The sequence below is a fragment of the Glycine soja genome, chromosome 19 (assembly GCF_004193775.1).
Source record: "Glycine soja cultivar W05 chromosome 19, ASM419377v2, whole genome shotgun sequence".
Taxonomy (NCBI): Eukaryota; Viridiplantae; Streptophyta; class Magnoliopsida; order Fabales; family Fabaceae; genus Glycine; species Glycine soja.
Window position 1 is genome coordinate 47222102 of NC_041020.1, and position 20827 is coordinate 47242928.

At 35.5% G+C, this 20827-nt stretch overlaps 2 protein-coding genes across 4 annotated transcripts; both read left to right on the forward strand.

Moving 5' to 3' along the window:
• Window positions 1–1893: 1893 nt before the first annotated feature.
• Window positions 1894–6507, forward strand: LOC114398307 (E3 ubiquitin-protein ligase ZNF598-like). 2 transcript variants are annotated; one of them, XM_028360490.1, is made up of 8 exons: window positions 2103–2270; window positions 3058–3363; window positions 3471–3679; window positions 3757–3805; window positions 3904–3993; window positions 4206–4268; window positions 4408–4903; window positions 5015–6507. In XM_028360490.1, the coding sequence occupies exons 1-8, from the start codon at window positions 2103–2105 to the stop codon at window positions 6022–6024; spliced, it is 2391 nt and encodes a 796-aa protein (XP_028216291.1). In that variant the 3' UTR covers window positions 6025–6507. The 2 variants fall into 2 exon arrangements, with proteins under 2 accessions (XP_028216290.1, XP_028216291.1); XM_028360489.1 differs by having other exon boundaries at window positions 1894–2270; window positions 4408–6507.
• Window positions 6508–7465: 958 nt separating this feature from the next.
• Window positions 7466–19030, forward strand: LOC114400277. Of its 2 annotated transcripts, XM_028362643.1 has the most exons (20): window positions 7466–7652; window positions 7745–7998; window positions 8108–8225; window positions 8362–8444; window positions 9313–9530; window positions 9628–9742; window positions 10733–10815; window positions 11432–11632; window positions 11782–12141; window positions 12575–12746; window positions 13233–13424; window positions 13580–13786; window positions 13903–13995; window positions 14654–14868; window positions 14944–15513; window positions 15628–15708; window positions 15812–15897; window positions 16635–17372; window positions 17772–17922; window positions 18003–19030. In XM_028362643.1, the coding sequence occupies exons 1-20, from the start codon at window positions 7511–7513 to the stop codon at window positions 18082–18084; spliced, it is 4161 nt and encodes a 1386-aa protein (XP_028218444.1). In that variant the 5' UTR covers window positions 7466–7510; the 3' UTR covers window positions 18085–19030. The 2 variants fall into 2 exon arrangements, with proteins under 2 accessions (XP_028218444.1, XP_028218446.1); XM_028362645.1 differs by lacking the exon at window positions 7466–7652 and having other exon boundaries at window positions 7902–7998; window positions 8105–8225.
• Window positions 19031–20827: the final 1797 nt, after the last annotated feature.

Below are 20827 nucleotides of genomic sequence, written 5' to 3' on the forward strand. Positions count from 1 at the left end.
ACACATTCTAATCAATCAATTGAGTTAGACCTCTTTGATAAGATTTTTTTTTATACATATGCTATAAAAAAATTACTTAAGCGATTATTTTATAATTTTTAATAGATGAGAGATTATTTTATAACTTTTAAACAAATAAGCAACCAAAGTGAAACCTCAAATAAGATAAGGACCAACTGAATAATTTAGGCAATATTTTAAAACTTTTATTACCACCCGCCTAAAACTTTTAGTGCTACAGTTTTGACCTGCGCCACAAGCAGCCTAATACAAAAAGGGAAAATAAGTCAAACTTTATCTTATCAGAGTATCAAGTTAGTAATACTCAACCATTGATGCATTAAATGCTTCTACAAGCTTTTCTCTCAGCTGCATAAATAAGATATCAGACAAAGACGAAGTTGTTTCTGCAAAGGCTCTCACAAGTCACAACAAACCCTTGCAAGATTTCAATGACAAGTTTTTGAAAAAACTATGAATATAAGATTTCATTATGAAGATAGTTAGAGTTCTAAAAAAGCGCTCAAAATCCTCTAAGTATTTGTAAAAAACCTTCTGTATAAGCTTTGTGCATCTTCTCTATAAAACCCTTTTCTTAAAAACTTAGTTATGAGTTTTTATACTAGACCTTCAGAGTTCATATCCATCTTTTAGACGATTGTATCTAGTCTTTAAACCTTACCCACAAACCTCTGTCTATGTGCTTTTGGTGAAGCCTGAAGAGGCCTCCTGTAAATAATACCTGAGATATTTACTTGGAAGGACAACTAAAATACTACTTGGTTTAAAGCGATAAGTGACTAGTTAAAGAATGCTTGTAACTTGGATAAGTTATTATGAAACTTTTGTAGATTTGCTAAGAACAAGTATAAAAATCATTGTTTTATATTCGTTTATGTTTTTGTAAAAGTGTTTTACAAAGCTTTTGTTTATATTTGATTATGAAACCCTTTAAACAAAAACACCTTTATCAAACGAAGTCAGAGTCTTGCAACAATATTTACAAAATATTTGAAAACACAATTCATCCTGCTTTCTTGGGTACGTTTTCTAACCTTTTTTACACCATAGAGACTACCATTAACATGTGTGGGCTGAGTATATTACCTTATTATGTTACAATGACCATTTAAACCGGTTTCATTTTTGGCACTTCCGCCGTTACCTCTTGAGATGGACATTCTTGAATTTGACCATGTATGACTTTCAGTGATTCATTCGATGGCAAATGTTCATCAACAAACCTAAATGGTTCCCCTTAATATGCTTAACATTTAGCCTAGTCAATATTAGTAATGAAGGCTTATGAGCAAATTTCAAAAAAATTTCGTTCGTTATTTTGCATGTCAATCTCGTGAGAAATGATCTTTATTATACGTCACATGTTAGTACATTTGACCAGCCTAATATGTTAGAAAATTGGATAAGATAATCATGTCATATTATTACAAATAACCAAATAACTTATTAGAAATAAAAAGAGTTAATCTAATCGATAAGAATTGAGTTCATATCTCAATGTGAATTTCAATCTCACTATCAACGTGAAAATTTTGATGAATAATTTAAAAGTAACTTTACAAACTCTTATTGAGTTTTTGGCCTTATTTTATAATCTTGGCCTTAACAAGCCCAATTCATCTAAAATTTTTGCAAAGAAAGAAAGAAACAACTTGATAAAAATATTTTACCTCATCATATACTCACCATAAAAGAAATTTAACGTTTTCCTTTTTATTTATTTATTTATTTATCCTAAAAAGAAAAAAGAAATGCAAGTGAGGAGTTGGGATTTGGTTTGAGGAGGCGGTGGCGGGTGGCTGTGGTCTTTAAACCCTTTCAGTTATTTATTTATTTTTATCTTAAATAAATCAAAGCACACACATGTTGACATATAAGGTATTTATCTTACCCATCGCAAAGCAACAGTCCAATAATTTAAGATCAGGAAGCCCGATCGTTTCTAATCCTAGAATCCCAATCTCTGTCTCTCTCCCTCTCCTTATTGCAATAACCTAACCTCGTGTCGTGATCCGGGCACTGGAATTAGGGTTTGCGCTTTCTGTGATCCATAATCAAGAATCGAAAGGAGAGAGAGAGAGATGGACGACTGTTGTGCCGTTTGTGCTGAGCCTTTGGAATGGGTTGCGTACGGACCCTGCTTGCACCGGGAGGTGTGTTCCACGTGCGTCGCTCGTCTCCGTTTCATCTGCGACGATCGCCTTTGCTGCATCTGCAAGACCGAATGCAACCTTGTTTTCGCCACCAAGGTATACGCAATGCCCAATCCTCTGTTTACCCTAATTTTTTTATATTTGTTTTTGTTAATAATCGGTGAGATGAAATTGTTTTGCATATGTTGCCCTAAACGTGTGGAGTCTTTGCTAATTGCTATACATTGCAATCTGAATTGGTTGAGTTAAAATGTTAACGTGCCACACATTGACGCTTACTGTTGTATTCGATTATGACATGTGTATTTTATCATTATGAATTAGAAGAATCGTTCGCATCTTTTAGCTCTAGTTTGAAGTTGTGCTGAGTTATTCTAGGGTAGAATTTGTCCCTAATTTGAATCATGTTGTGAATTTTCTACTACTAAGATTACTGTCACTTGTCCTTGGGCAGCTTATTTTTCCTGCATTTTGGGACAAGAAATTTTAACATGGATTGCATATTTTCTTCTTCTTCTTCATTAACTTGTTTGTAATGCATCCAGAATTGTATATGCTTATATAGTGATATAAGCTTGGGCAGCTTATATCACAATATAACTTTTTTTTTTTTATTACTGTCACTTGTCCTTGGGCAGCTTATATCACAATATAAGTGTTTTTTTATCCTTATTGTCATTTCTAAACTACTGAATTTATCCATTCATGACTTGGTAAACTTACTTGGTTTGGAAACCATAGTTTTAATTCAGAATTGTAGCCTGTAACCCTGTCACGTTTGCTTAAAACCTTGGCAGTAGGGCTTCTTTTGTTAATTTTACATTGTTGTAATTGGTTTTCTCTTTCAATGTTGTTGATATACAATTTTACTGTATACTGCCAGGCTCTAGGTGATTATACAAGGATGATCAATGATTTTTCGACCCTTCCTTCAGAGGTGAGGGAGGGCAAGGTTGGATCATATTGGTACCATGAGGATACAAATACATTTTTTGATGATATGGACCATTACAGGATGATCAAGGCTATGTGCAGACTTTCGTGCAGTGTATGTGACAAGATTGAGGATCAACCACAGGATGCTGCATCAAGGCGGCGAGCGAAGTTTAGGAATATAGGGCAGTTGAAGGGTCATTTATTCCACCGTCACAAGTTGCATATGTGCAATTTGTGTTTAGAAGGAAGGAAGGTGAAATTTCACGATATGTCCCATATGAATTCCTTGGATAACAAGAATTTGTAACCTTTGTTTTGCTCTTTGATTGATTCTGAGACTTAACCATTTCTATGACATAGGTTTTTATATGTGAGCAAAAACTATATACCAAAGCACAGTTGAATCAACACATAATCTCAGGTGATTCTGAGGTGGATGGAAGTGAGAGTGAGAGAGGCGGTTTCATGGGGCATCCCATGTGTGAATTCTGTAGAACCCCATTTTATGGAGACAATGAATTATACATGCATATGTCTACAGAACATTATACTTGTCATATATGCCAAAGGTAACAGCTAAGCTAATTCCATGCTCAATAGGGGTGTAATAAACTGAAGATTCATAACATTGTGCTTCTTAATGCAGGCAGCATCCAGGGCAGTATGAGTACTATAAGAATTATGATGACCTAGAGGCAAGATATCTGCATTAGGATTTTCTCTTATTAACTAAATGGATTTACAAAAGCATTCCTGTCATTTGAACTGGAAATACATATGTCTTATTGCACAGATCCACTTCCGTCAAGAGCACTTCTTATGTGAAGATGAGGCTTGCCTTACTAAGAAGTTTGTTGTTTTTCAATCTGAAGCAGAGATGAAGGTGACTGATTAATTATGCACATGGATCTTTTATGTTTTGTCTCTCGTTTTTAATGATTTGTTTGGAGTGTGCCTGTGTGCTGTTCATGCATCTGCTTAATGATTTTCCATGCTTGTGTGTTTGGATGCTGATTGTTTTTATCTTATACTGTAAAATTATTAGATGTGTTGGTCCTCCATTGTTGAATTTCATTTTCCTTGTTCATGGCTTAGAGGCATAATGCTATTGAACATGGAGGGCGGATGTCACGGTCCAAGCGTAATGCTGCTCTTCAGGCAAGTATAACGACATTCTTTTTTTTTTAACCCACTTCTTATGTCCATTGACACTTCTAGTTTTTGATGACAAATTACTTCCTAGATCCTTCTCACTCCCTATGGAAACGTAACTGTAGCTTTCATTCCTCCCTTACAGATACCAACTAGCTTCCGATACAGACATGGTAATGAACATGAGCAACGCCGTGGAAGAGGTCGTACGTTTCGTCGTGATACTGAAAATCAACTTTCTATGGCCATTGAAGCTAGTTTGGAAACAGCTAATGCAGAGCGAACATTTCGTGATCAATCGACATCAAGTATTGGGCAAATTGCTGTTGATGATGGGAATGATGATATTGATTCTCTCATTCAGCCATTTGAATCATTAGCTGCTGGAGGTTCTGAATCATCTGCAAGATACCTTCAAGCCTTGGGGCATAGCTCTAGAAATGGGCCTCTGGAAGATTCTTCCTTTCCACCTCTACCCATAACTTCCAGCAATGGCCAGCAAAGGTCCAAACATGAACTGGAAGGTTCATCTAGTAACACTATGGCTGCACGTCTGCGTCGGCATGGCAACAGAACTGTATCCGTTGTCAATTCTGGTAATGCTTGGCCAGCAGCAGGCCGTGGACTGGTACAAACATCAAGTAATCCTTCACAATCTAAACCGTCAACAAATAATGTTCTTGGACTGTCTCGTAACACTGGGCAGATGAAAACAGTAATTAACAGTGGACCTTCATCATCAACTTATGCAGGTTCTATTCAGGCTACACAAAGAACTACTCACGGACAATTACCTGCTGGTTCATCGAGGAACACACGCGACAATGTCAGAATTGTTCACTCTGCATCTGCTCCAAATCTCATGGAGAACAACTCTGTTGAAATTTCAATTTCTGATTTTCCTCCAGTTTCTGCTGCACAAGTGAGTAAGTTACCTGCCAGCAGCCAGTCTAAATTAAACGTGGAAAATTTTCAATCTGCTAACAAGTCTTTGGTTGAAAAGATTCGTGGTGCTCTTGATTTTGATGAAGAAAGATACAGTATATTTAAAGACATATCTGCCCAATATCGCCAAGGCACAATAGATACAGGTACATATGTGGACTATGTGCAGCAGTTTGGCTTGTCTCATCTTGTGCTTGAGTTGGCAAGACTATGCCCGGATACTCAGAAACAAAAAGAGCTTATTGAGGCTCACAACGCTAGTTTGCAAAGAGATGCTTTCCCAGAAATTAACTTAGTTCGAGGCACTGCTAGCACCCATCACAAAGACGGTAATTTAAACAAGAAAGGTAAAGGTAAGTCTGTAGATAGTAGGGGGAGTAACTCCACAGAGAAATTAGCAGATAGCTTTTTAAGCACTGTACATCAGCTACAGGCAAATTATAAATCTTCAGAAGAGAAAGTGGAGGTGCTATCAAGGGGTGATTACCGCACTGACAGGGGCAAATTAAAAATCAAGCAGCAGATTGATTCAAATCCTGGTAGTCAACCTACAATGAAGCTTGGTGGGCAGACTGAAACATCAAATGGCAGTTTATCCGATCAAAGTAAAGAGGATGGGGGTGGTGGGAACAAGCAACGCAAGAAAACTTCAAAGTTCCTGAGAGTGCGCCTTGGTGATGGTTCTGTTTCATCCCTTCTTGATCAATCAGATCCTGGAACAACAGACAGCTCAGAAGGTAACAATGATGACGTTGGAGGAGGGCCTCCTGTGCGAGGTGTTTGGCGAAAAGGGGGAGGTCATAAACTTTTTCCCTAGTTTTGCTTCACCGTGACTTTGAAAACGTGAAGCATCAAACGCAGTTGAACTTGCTGGCTAAAGCCATGGTTGAACTGCAATATAAACATGAATTTGGTTTTCGGCTTAGGGAGTGGTATTGGATTATATCGGATTTAAGTTAGATTTAAAGTATATCAAGCTGGGATGTGACTTTGACGTTTTGTTGAAGGCCAAACGCCATTGCCTGAATGGGCTTATATTTTATTTTTGGTTTGGGGTATACTTCGATTTTGATCAAAGACAGAGGTGTTCATATGCCAAGTGTACTGTTTGCTTTTTACGAAAGTGGCACTGTTTCTTACTTTGCGATTTGCTGTCTCATCTATCTTCTGCAATTGTATTAGCTTCTGAGGCCAGGCTAGACACTTGTCGACTGGTCTATGTCAGGTTTGTTTGGGTGTCCGGAATGTTAAAAAGAATCAGTAATTAGTAATAATATAAATAAAACAAGGGTATCTTTTATTTATATTTCGTAGAATTGATTTTAAATGAATTTTGAAATACTAATCAGTTTGCAAATTATGTTAAACAAAATTATTTGGGAATGACTTAACTAGGATTGGCTTTACATACAATAAGTGAAAATTTTATTCTTAAGATAACTTATTTTTACCTTCAAATTATTTTTTTATTTTTAAATTAAACGGTAAAATTTGTTTTTGCTTTTACGAACAGCCACTTGGTATTTTAAACAAACAAGCTTTAAAATATATAACCGACAGATCGTGTGTAGAATTCCTGGTGGAGATTTGGTATAATATTTTTAAAAAAAAAAAATGTATAGCAAGGAGGGTTTAAGTCCTGAACTAGAAGAAGAATTCTACGCTGGAGACTAGTTTCTATCAGGTCAACAGACAGAAGAAGACTACTCTATCCATGGTGTGAGAAAAATTAGCACGCCCATCACTAGGATTGACATAATGCAGCGAGACAAATATCGTTTCTCTAACAAGAATACAATTAAAGGGACTTAGTTGGCTAAAGTAACAATTAAATCAAAGAAATGTTGGAAAAGGTGAAAAAGAAAAAGAAAATAATTAACTTGGACTACTTTTTTTTTCATAAGTCCTTATACTTACAAAATTCTTAATTAAATCTCTAAGTTTATAAAATTATTTATAGTTAAGATTCCATAAAAATACATGGATTGATCTAAAAATTCTGAAATAATTGAACAATTAACTTTTTTTTAAGGAAACTGATCAATTAACTAAATACTTAATTAATCTGTAAATCATTTGAAAATGTCAAATAATTTCCTGTGCTTTGCTAAAATCTAACAAAAAATTCAATTAAAAACAATATACAAATTCAACAATTTATACAAACTCTTAAAAAAAAAATCTAAATTAACAAATTAATTTAGCCAAAAAGAAACAGCGCGCAAGCAAGCTTATAAATCCTTGAGTTCCGTCGAATGGACTCATGCTTAAACCCTACCTCACTGTATCGTTGAAGGAGCTAAATGGATTCGGCGAACGGAACAACTGCGGTGGAGGAACAACGGTTAACTGAACGGAGCATGCACCGTGGCCCCTATCTCGGTGACATCTCAGCTCTCTGTTTTCTTCGCATTCCCAATCTCTCTCTTCCTTTTCTTCTCGCCGGTAATAATGTTTTGCTCTCACCGTTTTCAAGTTTCAATTGCACAGTGTTTGTTGTACTTCACTTGTTTTGACCTCTTCAATGCTTCGTTCAGGTCTGGGTTCGGAAATTACGTTGTACGATTTAGAACTGAGTAAGAGAGTAAGATCCTTCTCTGTATTCGAAGGAGTTCGCGTCCACGGAATCGCTTCTAGTTTCCCTCAAGAGAATGTAATTGCTGTGTTTGGGGAAACGAGAGTGAAACTGTTTAGCTTCGCATTTGATAGCGCTTCTCGGAGTCCAGAGTTGACGTTCGTTCATTTGTTGCCCAAGTTTGGTCACTGGGTTTTGGATGTTTCCTTCCTCAAGGTGAGTGAGAGTGAGTACTTAACGGATTTCAATTTCGAAATAATGAGTGTTTCTTCGTATTGTGTTCTAACTTGGGTTGCTTTTCTTTTTTCTTTTTACTTGGTAGTAGGGATCCTTACCTCATTCCAATGTGGAGAGTGAGTTTCTTGCTGTAGGATGTAGCGACAATTCAGTTCACGTTTGGGATATTTCTAACTCTAAAATGGTTCTTAAGGTTCAATCTCCAGGTTGGTTTCAACTTCACTATATGCCATGGATTGGTTTTTATGTATATATATATATATATATTTTTTTTTTTTTTTTTTTATTATTTTTTTTTTTTTATTTTATTTTAATGAGGTTGTGTTTGTCGATGGATCATAGTGCGGTGCCTTCTGTACTCAATGCGATTATGGGGTCACAATCTTGAAGTTTTCCGAATTGCGTCTGGTACAATATTTAATGAGGTAAGAGATTTGCTGATATTTTAATGTTCACAATTGATGTTCGAATTGCCAGACAAGACTTAGGGAGAATATGTTTTTGAACATTTTAATGGAATTCCTTCCCTCATCCTTTCTTTTACCTGGTAAGTAGTAAATGATGGTGAATGCTTCTTGGCCTTAATGTTATCAAAAGGGATATAGAAGAGGGGCATAAAATACGTAAGGAGTTTATAAATCATGCTTTTAATGACAATGGAAAGGTTAAACGGATTCTGCAAATGGAACAACGCTGGGAAGGATGTGGAGTAAATATCCCCTGATAACAGGGGAAATTTAATCCAGATGCCTAATAACAGATCAAATATCCTCCATATGCTTTCGTATTTGTTAGTCTAAATTCAGCTTCTACAGCTCCAGTAGATTGTTGGCTGGAAAAGCCTTCATCATAAGTCACAACAATAGTCAAATAGAACCGTTGTGCTGTTGACTCAATCTTGCTTGGTTTCCACAGACTAATACCAAAGTTCTCATGCAAAAACACTCAAAACAGTTCAAGCAAATCCCAATTATAATCTTGGTGGAATACAAGTATATAACATAACTTAGTTGTAATTGTTTATGCAAACCCTTGTGCTACATGCATAATATGACACTACATGACTAACTTTGTTATTTTTATTTAAGCTTGGACATGAAGGATCTTTTTTCTGCACTGTATCTCTTTATGTTTTACTTAAATATTATCTTTGGTTTTCTTCATAAAAGTGTTGTACTGAAAATACTTGCCACTATCCTTTTTAAAAGATCTTTGTGTTTGTTATGGCCTGGTGTTTAATGTGTTGATGTTTCTATTTTCTTTTAATTACTTCAAAGAGTTTGGTTCGGGCAGATTATTGTTTGGAAAGTTGCCCCTCAACATAATAAATCTTCAAGTCATCAAGAAAACCATTATCATCAGAGCATTTCATCCTCCAATTGCTGTCAGATAAAGGATCAACTGTATGAGGCTATTCATGTATGTAAACTTATTGGACATGAAGGTTCAATATTCCGAATAGCATGGTCGTCTTGTGGATCTAAACTGATATCTGTCTCTGATGACCGGAGGTGAGTTAGTTTTCTCAAGTCCTATTGTATCACTGATTTATGTTTTTTCTTAAAGATAATGACACATGTCATGATTGTTCTCCTTTTATTAATACAGTGCACGTGTCTGGGCTGTTGCTACTGAAAGGGAGCATTCATTGTGCCATGATCCTGTTGCCCTTGTCTTATTTGGACATTATGCTCGGGTTTGGGACTGCTGTATGTATGATAACGTAAGCCAGTTCTGTTTGGTTTTTATTTTCTAAGGTTAAATAGGATCTTTTAATACAATGAAAAAAAAAATGGTCTTTCATTTCATACAAATGAAAAGCATTATCTTAAGAAGATACCTTTACTGATAGTCTAATATTGTTTACCTTCCTATTTTTTTATTCATTATATCATATTCTGCTCCTCCACCCCCAACAAAAAGGTAGAATTGTTAGTGTTATACCATAAAATTTTCCACTCTATACCAATCTTACCTTTTTCCGAATTTCCCCTTCCAATGATCACTATTAGCAAATGAATCCATTATTCTGTTCTGATGTAATTTATTTTAATTGGAATGTCTATTTACCTTTGAGATAAAAGCCTCTTCATAGACAGATAGATCATATTGTCAAGATTTAAGATTTTCACTTTTATTTATGGCCCTTATTCGCTTCAAGTGATTTAGACACTTCAGTCTTGTAACCTGTTCCTTTAATTATTTGTGACCAGCAAATACATAAAAATTGAAATGTACAACAATATTTCAGATATTCATGTGCTGCTAGATTAAACTTTGTGGATCATTTTACCTCTTAAGTTGTAATTTTTTTACTTTTTGCCACTAAGAAGTGAGCTTTTTCTAACATAATCAATTATTATTTTCACCTGTCTGAAATTTTTACTGCTAATGATAAATTCCAGTTGTTCAATCAATTTTTTATCTACTATTTTACTCATTAATGCATTTTTTGTGACTGTTTCATAAATTTAATACTATTTTTTATAAATATTGCTACTACTTTTATAAGTGGTAATGTCATCCTTCATAATATCATTCATTTTTCTTAAATTAAAGTTACAAATTACAACAACTAAGCCTTTTTTTAGTACTCAAATTTAGGCACAACCAACACTGTTTTGAATGCATTTGACAACATTAACATTGTACTCATACTGTATTTATTTGTCTACACAGATTTTCATTTATATTGACTAATGGGTTTCTGCAGTTGATTGTCACTGTCAGTGAGGATTGTACATGTCGTATATGGGGAGTTGATGGTAAACAACTGCAAGTTATTAAGGAGCACATGTAAGTTATAAAAATGAATTCTTGATTGTTGAGAGTTAAAATTTTAATTGTTAATATTTGGAATTTTCTGTGGCTCTAATTTAATAAGCATTGAAGATTATCTAGACTTTTTGACATTCTCTGAACTGAGTATCTACAGGAAATTGCCATTGGTAGTTTGTTATCTTGAGTCCCTTGAACCTGTAATAAAAGTCATTGATTTATGTTAAGTTGTTAACCCTTGAAAGACCTGACTCAAATATCATTTGTTAATTGTTACGGATTTTTTTGGTTGATAGATATTTGCATGAGGTTTAAATGAACCAAGGAATCCCATGACCCGAATCTTTGATTTTCCTACAAATGGATGTTTCAATTCTGTCATTTCTAAAAGTAAAATTAATTGGATGTATGACATAGTATTGTATAAGCCAGTTCTATTTGCCTTATATCTTGCAATTCCAGCGTTCTACTGCTTCACAAGAGTCATAACCTGAGTACTACCTAAACTGTTTTCTCTGTTAGATTTTATGAGACCAGAGCTGTCCATATTTTCATGTCTTTAAAGTTCTCACAGTTTCACTTGTAAGAGGAATTAGAGTCATAACAAAATGTGTGCATTCTGTGTTGTATACAGTGGAAGGGGTATATGGAGATGTTTGTACGACCCAAATTCATCACTTCTTATAACTGCTGGCTTTGACTCTGCTATTAAAGTACATCAACCTCGTGCTTCTCTGCCCAGGGGCTTGGAAGCAGCACAAGGGTCCCCTGGTAGGACAGAGATGTTTTCCATTTGCATCCCTAATGTGTTGAATCATAGTGGATTTATGGACAGGTAGGGTTATTAAATATAATGAACTCACTTGGGATGACTACTAACATTAGAAAATTTGGAACTGCTTTTGATATGCCTTTGTCTTCATACTCAGTTGTGTTTTCCGATTTCCATGTTGACTGGCCTTTTTGCCTCCTTTCTTGTTGCAGCAAGAGTGAATATGTTCGATGTTTGCGCTTTTCCTGTCAGGATTCTCTTTATGTTGCTACCAATCATGGTTATCTCTACCTTGCTAAATTATGTGATACTGGTGGTGCTCAGTGGAATCAACTTGTCCAGGTCAGCAATGGAGCACCAATTATCTGCATGGATTTATTGTCCAAGGACTCTTTTGAACTTGACTGTGGTGCTGAGGATTGGATTGCTATTGGAGATGGTAAAGGAAATATGACAGTTATTGGAGTTTCTAACGATGATTGTACTCCTACTGTGAGATTGTGCTTTACTTGGCCTGCTGAAATGGAGAGACAGCTCTTGGGTACTTATTGGTGTAAATCTCTGGGATGTAGGTAATGAATTTCTTAAACCATGCATAGATACATGATGCCTGTTGATGAGATGTGAATCTATCCTTCTTTCCTTTCCCCTGATGCTTGTCCTGGCCTCGCTATTAAAATGACAGTATGTAATAAAAAAAGAAATGCACTCCACGCCATTATTAAACTTTAATCAGGGAAAAAACTCACTTATTCCGAATGTAGTTCAAGCTATATCTCTCTTTGGTTGACAGGTCATAAGATCATACAATTCAAACTGTGTTAAGCATACTCATCTCAGTTTCATCTTACCATATATATCACATAGCACTATCAAATGAGAGATTCTAGTTAGTATGTTATAATCCTATGTAGTTGTCCTAATCTGTTTCTTAAACTATTCTTTTATTTTGCTTTGTTTCAAATTAATAAAATATTCTCATTCTCTGGTGACACAATTGTGTAGGTATGTCTTCACAGCTGATCCTAGAGGAACATTGAAACTCTGGAGGTTGCCTGACCCTTCACAATCTGATCTTCCGAGCTCCATGAGGAGTAACAACGTATCATGTATAGCAGAGTTCACATCAAATTATGGAATGCGGATAATGTGTTTGGATGCATGCATGGAGGAAGAGGTATTCATCTGTCAATGGATTAGTATCCTCTCGTCTTTGTTATGAGAGAGAAAGGCATAGAATAATTAAAATATGACCCATCATTACTTGTGTAGGATTCATTCATTTTGCTTGTGGCTCTCTCTCATAACATGGTATTTTCATGTACTTCTAGCATGAAAGGATCCAAATCTATCTCTCCATATTCTACATTTTATTCTTATTGGGGGTTAGTAGGTGGAATTTTGATGTGTTCATTGTTGCTAAATGATTCTCTGTGGAGGACTATTAGATACTCAATAGAATCTGACTTTATGATGCAATTAAAATAGCATTTTAACAAAAAAATGCTTTTATGTAGAGATAGACCTTAATGAGATTGTTCGATAACTACTCATGAGGAACAGAGACATGGGATATTTGTCATTCTGAATTTTAAAATATTATGATTTGAATATACTAGTTTACAATTCAAAAATGGAAATTCATCTGAAATCTGAATTGCAGGTCCTAGCATGTGGAGATGTACGTGGCAATATGGTCCTGTTCCCTTTGCTAAAGAATCTGGTGCTGGGCATATCTGCTGCACAAGAAATGAAGATACCTCCAGTAAATCATTTCAAAGGAGTTCATGGGATTTCAAGTGTCTCCAGTGTTTCTGTGACTAAGCTTGGTTATAATCAGATTGAGATATGTTCAGTACGTTCAGCTATTCACCCTTCTAATTGTGGTGATCCAAATTTAAACTATTTGCCAAACATAAAATCCAGAGCACTCTTAATATTCTAACCTGAAAGTGCAGATATGGTTGTGGTCTACCTTGATTCTAATTGTTGATTTTTATTCTTGTTCAGACTGGAGCAGATGGCTGTATATGCTATCTGGAATTTGATAAAGAAATGCAGAATTTGCAATTTACGGGGATGAAACAAGTGAAAGGGTTATCTTTGATTGAATATGTTTCTGTGGATAACAACTCCGGTGATAAATTGTCAAGCAGTTATGCTGCTGGTTTTGCATCAGTGGATTTCATAGTATGGAACTTAGCTAATGAGAATAAGGTACTTTGACTACCTTTTCTTTTTACTCTGCTAAGTCAATATTTACATTCCCTTATGCATTGCAGTATACCATTACCACTTATTATAGATGTGATGATAACGTATGGTTTTATCAGGTGGTGAACATTCCATGTGGTGGATGGCGACGTCCTCATTCCTATTATCTAGGTGATATACCAGAGATGAAGAACTGCTTTGCCTTTATCAAGGTTTGCTTTCTGCTTTGAACCCTTAACTATTGAAAAATTCTGTATGCATTTCCTTGAGATTTATCTGTCCTAAAGCCCATTTACACCTGTTCATTAGTCATTAGATCTTTCTGCTCAAACTAAAAGTTGTTAAACTCTTGTTAGAAAATCTATGTAGTTACTGCTTTGAATTTGAGATCATTTTATGGATTGGGCTTGTATATGAGCTCTATAAGATATTCATGGCTTCAAGCCCCTTTTTGTGGCTTCAATGTGTCACCTTTTTTATTGGTTGAGCCTAACAATGAGGATGGACTAGGTAAATTTAAATAAAAACCAACTTTAACCTGATTTCCTTCTTGACATGTGCTTAATTTTTTTATATGTAAAAAATTTCCCAATCATATGTAAGGGTATTTGAAAGAAACATTTGGTCAGCTTGTCTAGCTTCCCTTTGTTCTGTTTCTTCTATAACATGGGTGTAGGTAGAAGTTAAAAAATTACTAAAATTAGAGTTGAAATTTATCACTGCAATTGTAGCATTAATCTTAGCAATTTCTTAAGCTTTTTCCAGCAGTCACTTTATTAGGTACTAGGCCTATTTTGTTCTGGATGATTATTTTTTGTTATCACAAACAATTTTCTGCATAACCCTAACAAATAAGGGCAATTATTACAGGATGAAATGATAAATATACATAGACACTGGATTCATAATAGAGATGGGAAGGTATATCCTCAAAGTTTGCACATGCAGTTCCACGGTAGAGAGATACATTCCTTGTGCTTTATCTCTGATGATGTGCTTGTTGGAGATAATTATAAGTGTGCCTTATTTTCTAAATCAAGTTGGATTGCAACTGGATGTGAAGATGGAACTGTGAGGTTGACATGGTAAGACCATTGTTGTCTGCTCCTGTAGAACTTGCTTGAATGCTTTATTATACCTAACCTGTCTGTTTGATTTAGGTACTCTCCAGGTATTGAAAATTGGTCTACATCAAAACTGCTTGGTGAACATGTTGGAGGATCGGCGGTAAGATCAATTTGTTGTGTGTCAAAAGTATACACCATTTCATCAGATACGGGCAATGTACCTGATGGGAGGATTGAACTGAATGCTGCTGTTGAGAACAATGATAACCCAACATTACTAATATCAGTGGGTGCAAAGCGTGTCTTAACTTCTTGGATATTAAAAAATAGGAGGCTGGACAACAAAAATGACTTCGTAACTGATCATCAGTGTAATTCAGAAGGAGTTGATGATCAGTTTTTGTCAAATTTTTCCTCATCAATGACGTTCCAGTGGCTTTCCACTGATATGCCCGCCAAATATTCAATTACACACAATACTCCCGAAAATAATGTGGAGAAAATAGTTGGTATTGCTGAAAATGTTTCTAATACAAATAGTGATGCTAGAATGGGATCTCTGGTTTCTGAGAGCAGAACGGCAAACTTGATCAGAGATAAGCATGAAGATGACTGGAGATATCTTGCAGTCACTGCTTTTCTTGTTAAATGTTCTGGTTCCAGGTGAGAAAAGAGGCTTAATATTTGCTTTCTTGCTCATGTATTTGGTTAAACTCTAACTAATTTGATGCAAAAAATAAAACCTGAAACTAACTTTCCATTTTGGATATCTTTCAGGATATCTGTCTGTTTTGTTGTTGTTGCATGTTCAGATGCTACACTTGTGTTACGAGCTTTAGTTTTGCCCTTTCGCTTGTGGTATTTATACTTAATCCTGTCAAATTCTATTATAATTTTTCTCTGCTTTCTTATTTTTCTTTCTAACATTTCACATGGTTCTTTTCCTTTTACCTGATGGCAGGTTTGGGGTTGCTTTACTGGTTCCTTTATTGGCACCTGTTTTATCATTGCAGCATATAATCTTTCCCATGTGTAGGCCTCATAAAGGTTTGTATGCCATGCCAGTGATTACTGCCAAGAGTTCTCCACCTCTTAATTCCTTCATTTCACGTTGATGTGGTAGTTTTATTGAAATAGCCCATAGTATTGCTAAGTTCAAATGCACTGGCATTGAGAAAGCCTAAGTTCAAAGATGAAATTGTCTCAAAGGTTCGGTTTAGTTGTGATCTCAGGGCTGCTTTTTAATAGTCCAAAGGCCTTGCTAGAATAGTTACATGGGTTCATTAGGATAATAGATTGTGACTAGTTAATTTGGTATTTGGTGCTAAGTTTTTCTTATCAGTCATTAGTAGTTGGAACTTTGAAGTCTTAAGTTTCAGAGGGTTGGATTTATGCTAACTCGTGTGTAAGTTATGGGAAGCTTATTCATAGGTTTGTAATACTTTCAATAAAATGATTTTTTTATTATTATTTTAGATGTGCTTCTGCCTCTTGTATAACGTCCCAACTCCCTACTAAAAGCATACCCTGCTTGTAATGCTAAATTTGTTATGTAATGACATTATTTAGATAATGGTGATTTGTAGTGTTTTTTTTGTCATGCTTAGTTTATGAAACGACAGAAATAATTTGTCAAGATGACAAGTTGACTATACTGTTTCCTTTCTCATATAATTTTTAAAATACTTGCTATAATAATTTCAGGGGTTGTTGCTCATATATGTTCTGTCTAGCACCTGTTTTGCATAATTTTATTCATCTTATGTCTGAACTTTCTTTTGCAGAAAACATTCAAGTTGGAAATGTTTATATTGTGATTAGTGGGTCTACTGATGGAAGTGTTGCTTTTTGGGACCTAACTGATAGTGTTGAAGCTTTTATGCAGCAAGTTTCAGTTTGTAATGTTGAAAATTTTTTTGATTGCCAAAAACGACCACGCACAGGCAGAGGAAGTCAGGGTGGAAGACAGTGGAGATCTTTAAGCAGAGACTTATCAAAGAAAAGACAAGACGGCAAACTGGTCACTTTGAAAGCCGAAGACAGGACCCAAAGCATCAGTTATGCTACACAGGGGACCTCTTACATGCCAAGCAGTTCTGCTGACTGTGAGATGGTTTGTTCTCAATCTACACATATGGTTCCCCCAGAGTTAGAAAGCAAGACTGATAATTTGTCAGTGGAAATATGTGAAATACGGCCTCTATGCCGTTTGCAAAATATTCACCAATCTGGTGTCAACTGTCTCCATGTTTCAGAGATAAAGGGTGGGCAAATTACTGATAATTGTCATGTGTACAGCATAGTTACCGGGGGTGATGATCAAGCACTTCATCATCTCATGGTTGAATTATCACCTAAATCAATAAATTCAAGTGAAGGAATTTTGATCCCAGACATCATACATTTCGTCTCTGTACCTGAACATGGAAAGGACATCAATTTACAAAGTCAGAGCAAGAATTATAAGATTAAATTCTTAAATTACCAAAAATTACCCTCTGCCCACAGCTCTTCTGTCAAAGGTAAAGCTGTGTAATAATACCTCTCTATCTACATGTTTTATTTCCTTGGTTTATAAAGAATAGTTGGCATGTCAGTCTTTCATTGTTTGATTCAATGCTCTTCTCTTTCCCCCAAAAAAGTTCAATTGCTTCATCTAGCATTTTGTCCCACTAAGAATGTTAAGCCTATTATTCCCCATATAATTGTTATAGTTTACAAAATACAAGAATATACTTGTCTGGTAGATTTGCCGAAAGATTACATTTGCTTTTCATTTGCTAAATTACTTATGGTCCTTGAAAACAATATATCCATTTTTGAATCACTTCATCAGATTGAAGCCAATATCTGGAAATGCATATTAACATTTCAATAAGTTTGATCATTGGTGCATCATAATCAACCTTTATTGTATGAAGGTGTCTGGACAGATGGATCTTGGGTGTTTTCGACTGGACTTGATCAGCGGATCAGATGCTGGCATCTTCTGCAGAGCAAACTAATTGAGCATTCATATCTAATAGTTAGTGTGCCAGAGCCAGAAGCGTTATCTGCTAGGGCTTGTGGCAGGTGATTGTTATATATGGTATGATGATCAAGTTAGGTGATTTATTGTTGCTTCTCTGAACTCTTGCTTTTGTCTTATGTAGGAACCATTATCAAATTGCTGTTGCTGGAAGAGGGATGCAAATAATTGAATTTTCTGAATCTTTAAAGAAGATTGGTGACTAGTGTGGAGAGTGAAGTGATTTTTTTTTTTTTTTGTTTTATTTATTTATGTGTCAGACTAATTTATTGGGGGGGATTTTACCAACCTCGCTCAGATGAATCAAATCCTGCTGGTATTCATTTTTTTGTGTGCATGTGTGTGTGCACACACCCAAAACATCTCCCAGGTCCCAGCAAACAGTGCAGCTGTTGATTATGTACATCTACATGTGCAGTTTGCCAGGTGAAATTTTCTGTTTTAAGCCAAGGGAGCATTATCAGTTATTTCTGACAGAGACCTCTCACCCTCACAAACACAACCCCCCCTCTGTCTTGGAGCTGGGTTCTGCAAATGCCTCTGGATCAAGTCCCAAGGGGTCGAAGTTGTCACCTGGATAGAAGGGGGACGACCTAGTCAACGGTATTCAGCAGTGCAGTAACCAACTATGACTCGAGTTGCATGTATGGTTGTTCATTGCGCTAGACATTGGACTTGGAATTTTGAGATGATGAATCATCCTCTCATTTTACAGAGGAAATTAGCAGTAGAAAGGCAATAGCTTCTGCCTCTTCCTACCCTAATGTCAATTGGAACTCTCATTGAATTTGATGTCATTGCTACGGAGGAAGAATAAAATATGCAATTCTCTACATGAGCTCTCATAAAGCTTATGGGAAAAGATGGTTTTCCAGCTGTTTTTCCAACATAGGAGGTTATCAAATAGAAAAAATGGTACTCCTCATTCCAAAGACTGACCACCCAGATTTATCAATCAATTTAGATCAATGTCCCTATGTAATGTGCCTTATCAATTTAGATCCATCTTTGCAAGCTACCTTTGTTCTTGGTAGGAATATAATGCAAACATCATTTTTGCGCATGAGCTAGTGAACTGCATGAGGATGAGCGTAATAAAGCCCTAGTGGAATAGACTTGAAAAAGCATATAATCGAATCTCTTCGTCCTTTATTCATTATTGTTTGGAGGGGCTAAATACCCCTTTGCTATATAAGCTAAATAGTAAATATCGCCTCACATGGAATGGTGATAATAGGGAAACATTCTATCCCACCAGAGGAGTCGGAGATCCAATGTCTTCGTATTCGTATTCTTTTTCTTTCTAATGATTTGCATGGAGAAATTCTCGTTTTATTCATGATGCTGTGGTCACAAATCTTATGTTTGTTGACGATCTCCTTAATCCTACAAAAGCTGCAGCTCAGCAATTGCAAGTTATCTTCACATTTTGTGTTCTGTATCAGGTCAGAAAATAAAAACACAGAAGACCACCATCTCTTTTTTTTTTTTCAGGAATGTTAATGAGATTGGAGACCTCATCACGCGAGAAGTGGATACTTAGTGGCAACAGGTCTGGGCAAATACCCGGGATCACTCCCTTGTCAATGAAACAGAACTAGCTTGCTGGATGAAACAGACAATGCTTATCAATAGTTGGGAGAATCGTTTTAGCCCATTCAGTGTTGGGGTCCTATGGCAAGTTTCCTGATGCAACACCCCAAAGTTCTTGGAATTTCCAATGCGAGAGAGAGAGAGAGAGCAATTATGTAGAACACATTAAAAAAATGCTCATAATCCTTGACTATGTAACCTAAATCAAGGAAAGCACCAAGAGTAAGTATGCTGATAATAGGGGAATTCCTAGCACCCTTTCTTATATCAGGTAGGCCTTTCCTCCATCACATTGGAATACCTTAAACACGGATACGAAGGCTCAGAGCATCTTTAGTGGTGTTGATATAAGCAATTTAATTTGTGTCACTCAATCTTAAGTAATTTAATTAATTTTCTCTCCAATGAGCATTTCTATTAATAAGTTGTTTAACTCAAAAATATTATATTTCTCTCTCTTATATTTAATATAAGGTTAAGCAATACATGAGCAATAGATGTTTATGTAAGCATCTCTCTAATTTTTAGCAACTCAAAATCATCTTTAGTACATCAAAATATATTTTTTTTGTTAAATAACTTCCATTGTAAATGCTCTAAAAGACACCAGGGGAGATGGCGGTCACTGCATTGCAAGTTAGCAACATTTATATTGGGAAACTTCCCAATATTCTGTTATAATATTGGTCACTAACGCCTTCTTGGTTGAGCTCTGGGGACTGGGGAGTGCTAAAGGATCTTGAACTTCCCTAGAGCCTTGGCATCAGGAAATTTATATTGGGAATTATTACTTGTAATTCCAGCAATTTCATTAAGAGAATTACAAAGTGGTTGACCGAGAATTGGATTATCAAAGTGAGTTAAGATTATGATATTCTTTAGATTAAATTAAAAATAATGTATTTTTTATTTACTATCTATAAAAATAAATTTACTAAGAATATGATGATTTTAATTGTTTTTGTTATGATTTATGAAGAGATACATCTTAATTTTAATTTTAACTTTAACTTTAGAAGAATTAAATCCTTAATATAATTTTTTTAATCTTTACGTCAAGTCCAGCCATACTCTCAACGTGGATTACGCACGCAAAACTTCGAAAGAAAAAAGTAGGTGTTTAAATAAGAGAAATGTTTGGGGAAAACTTGACTGTCTATGATCAACGATTGGAGATTATTTCTTTCTAGGCATTGTGAATTTAATTAATGCTTCATGTTTTTCAACCCAAATAAATTAAATATATTATAGTAGTTTTTTTTTTTTTGGTACATGTCAATTAATTCTTTCTCCTTAAAGAACCATAAACAAAAAAAAAAAATGGCTGCAAGTTGTGTCTTGGCTGGTCGATAGCAT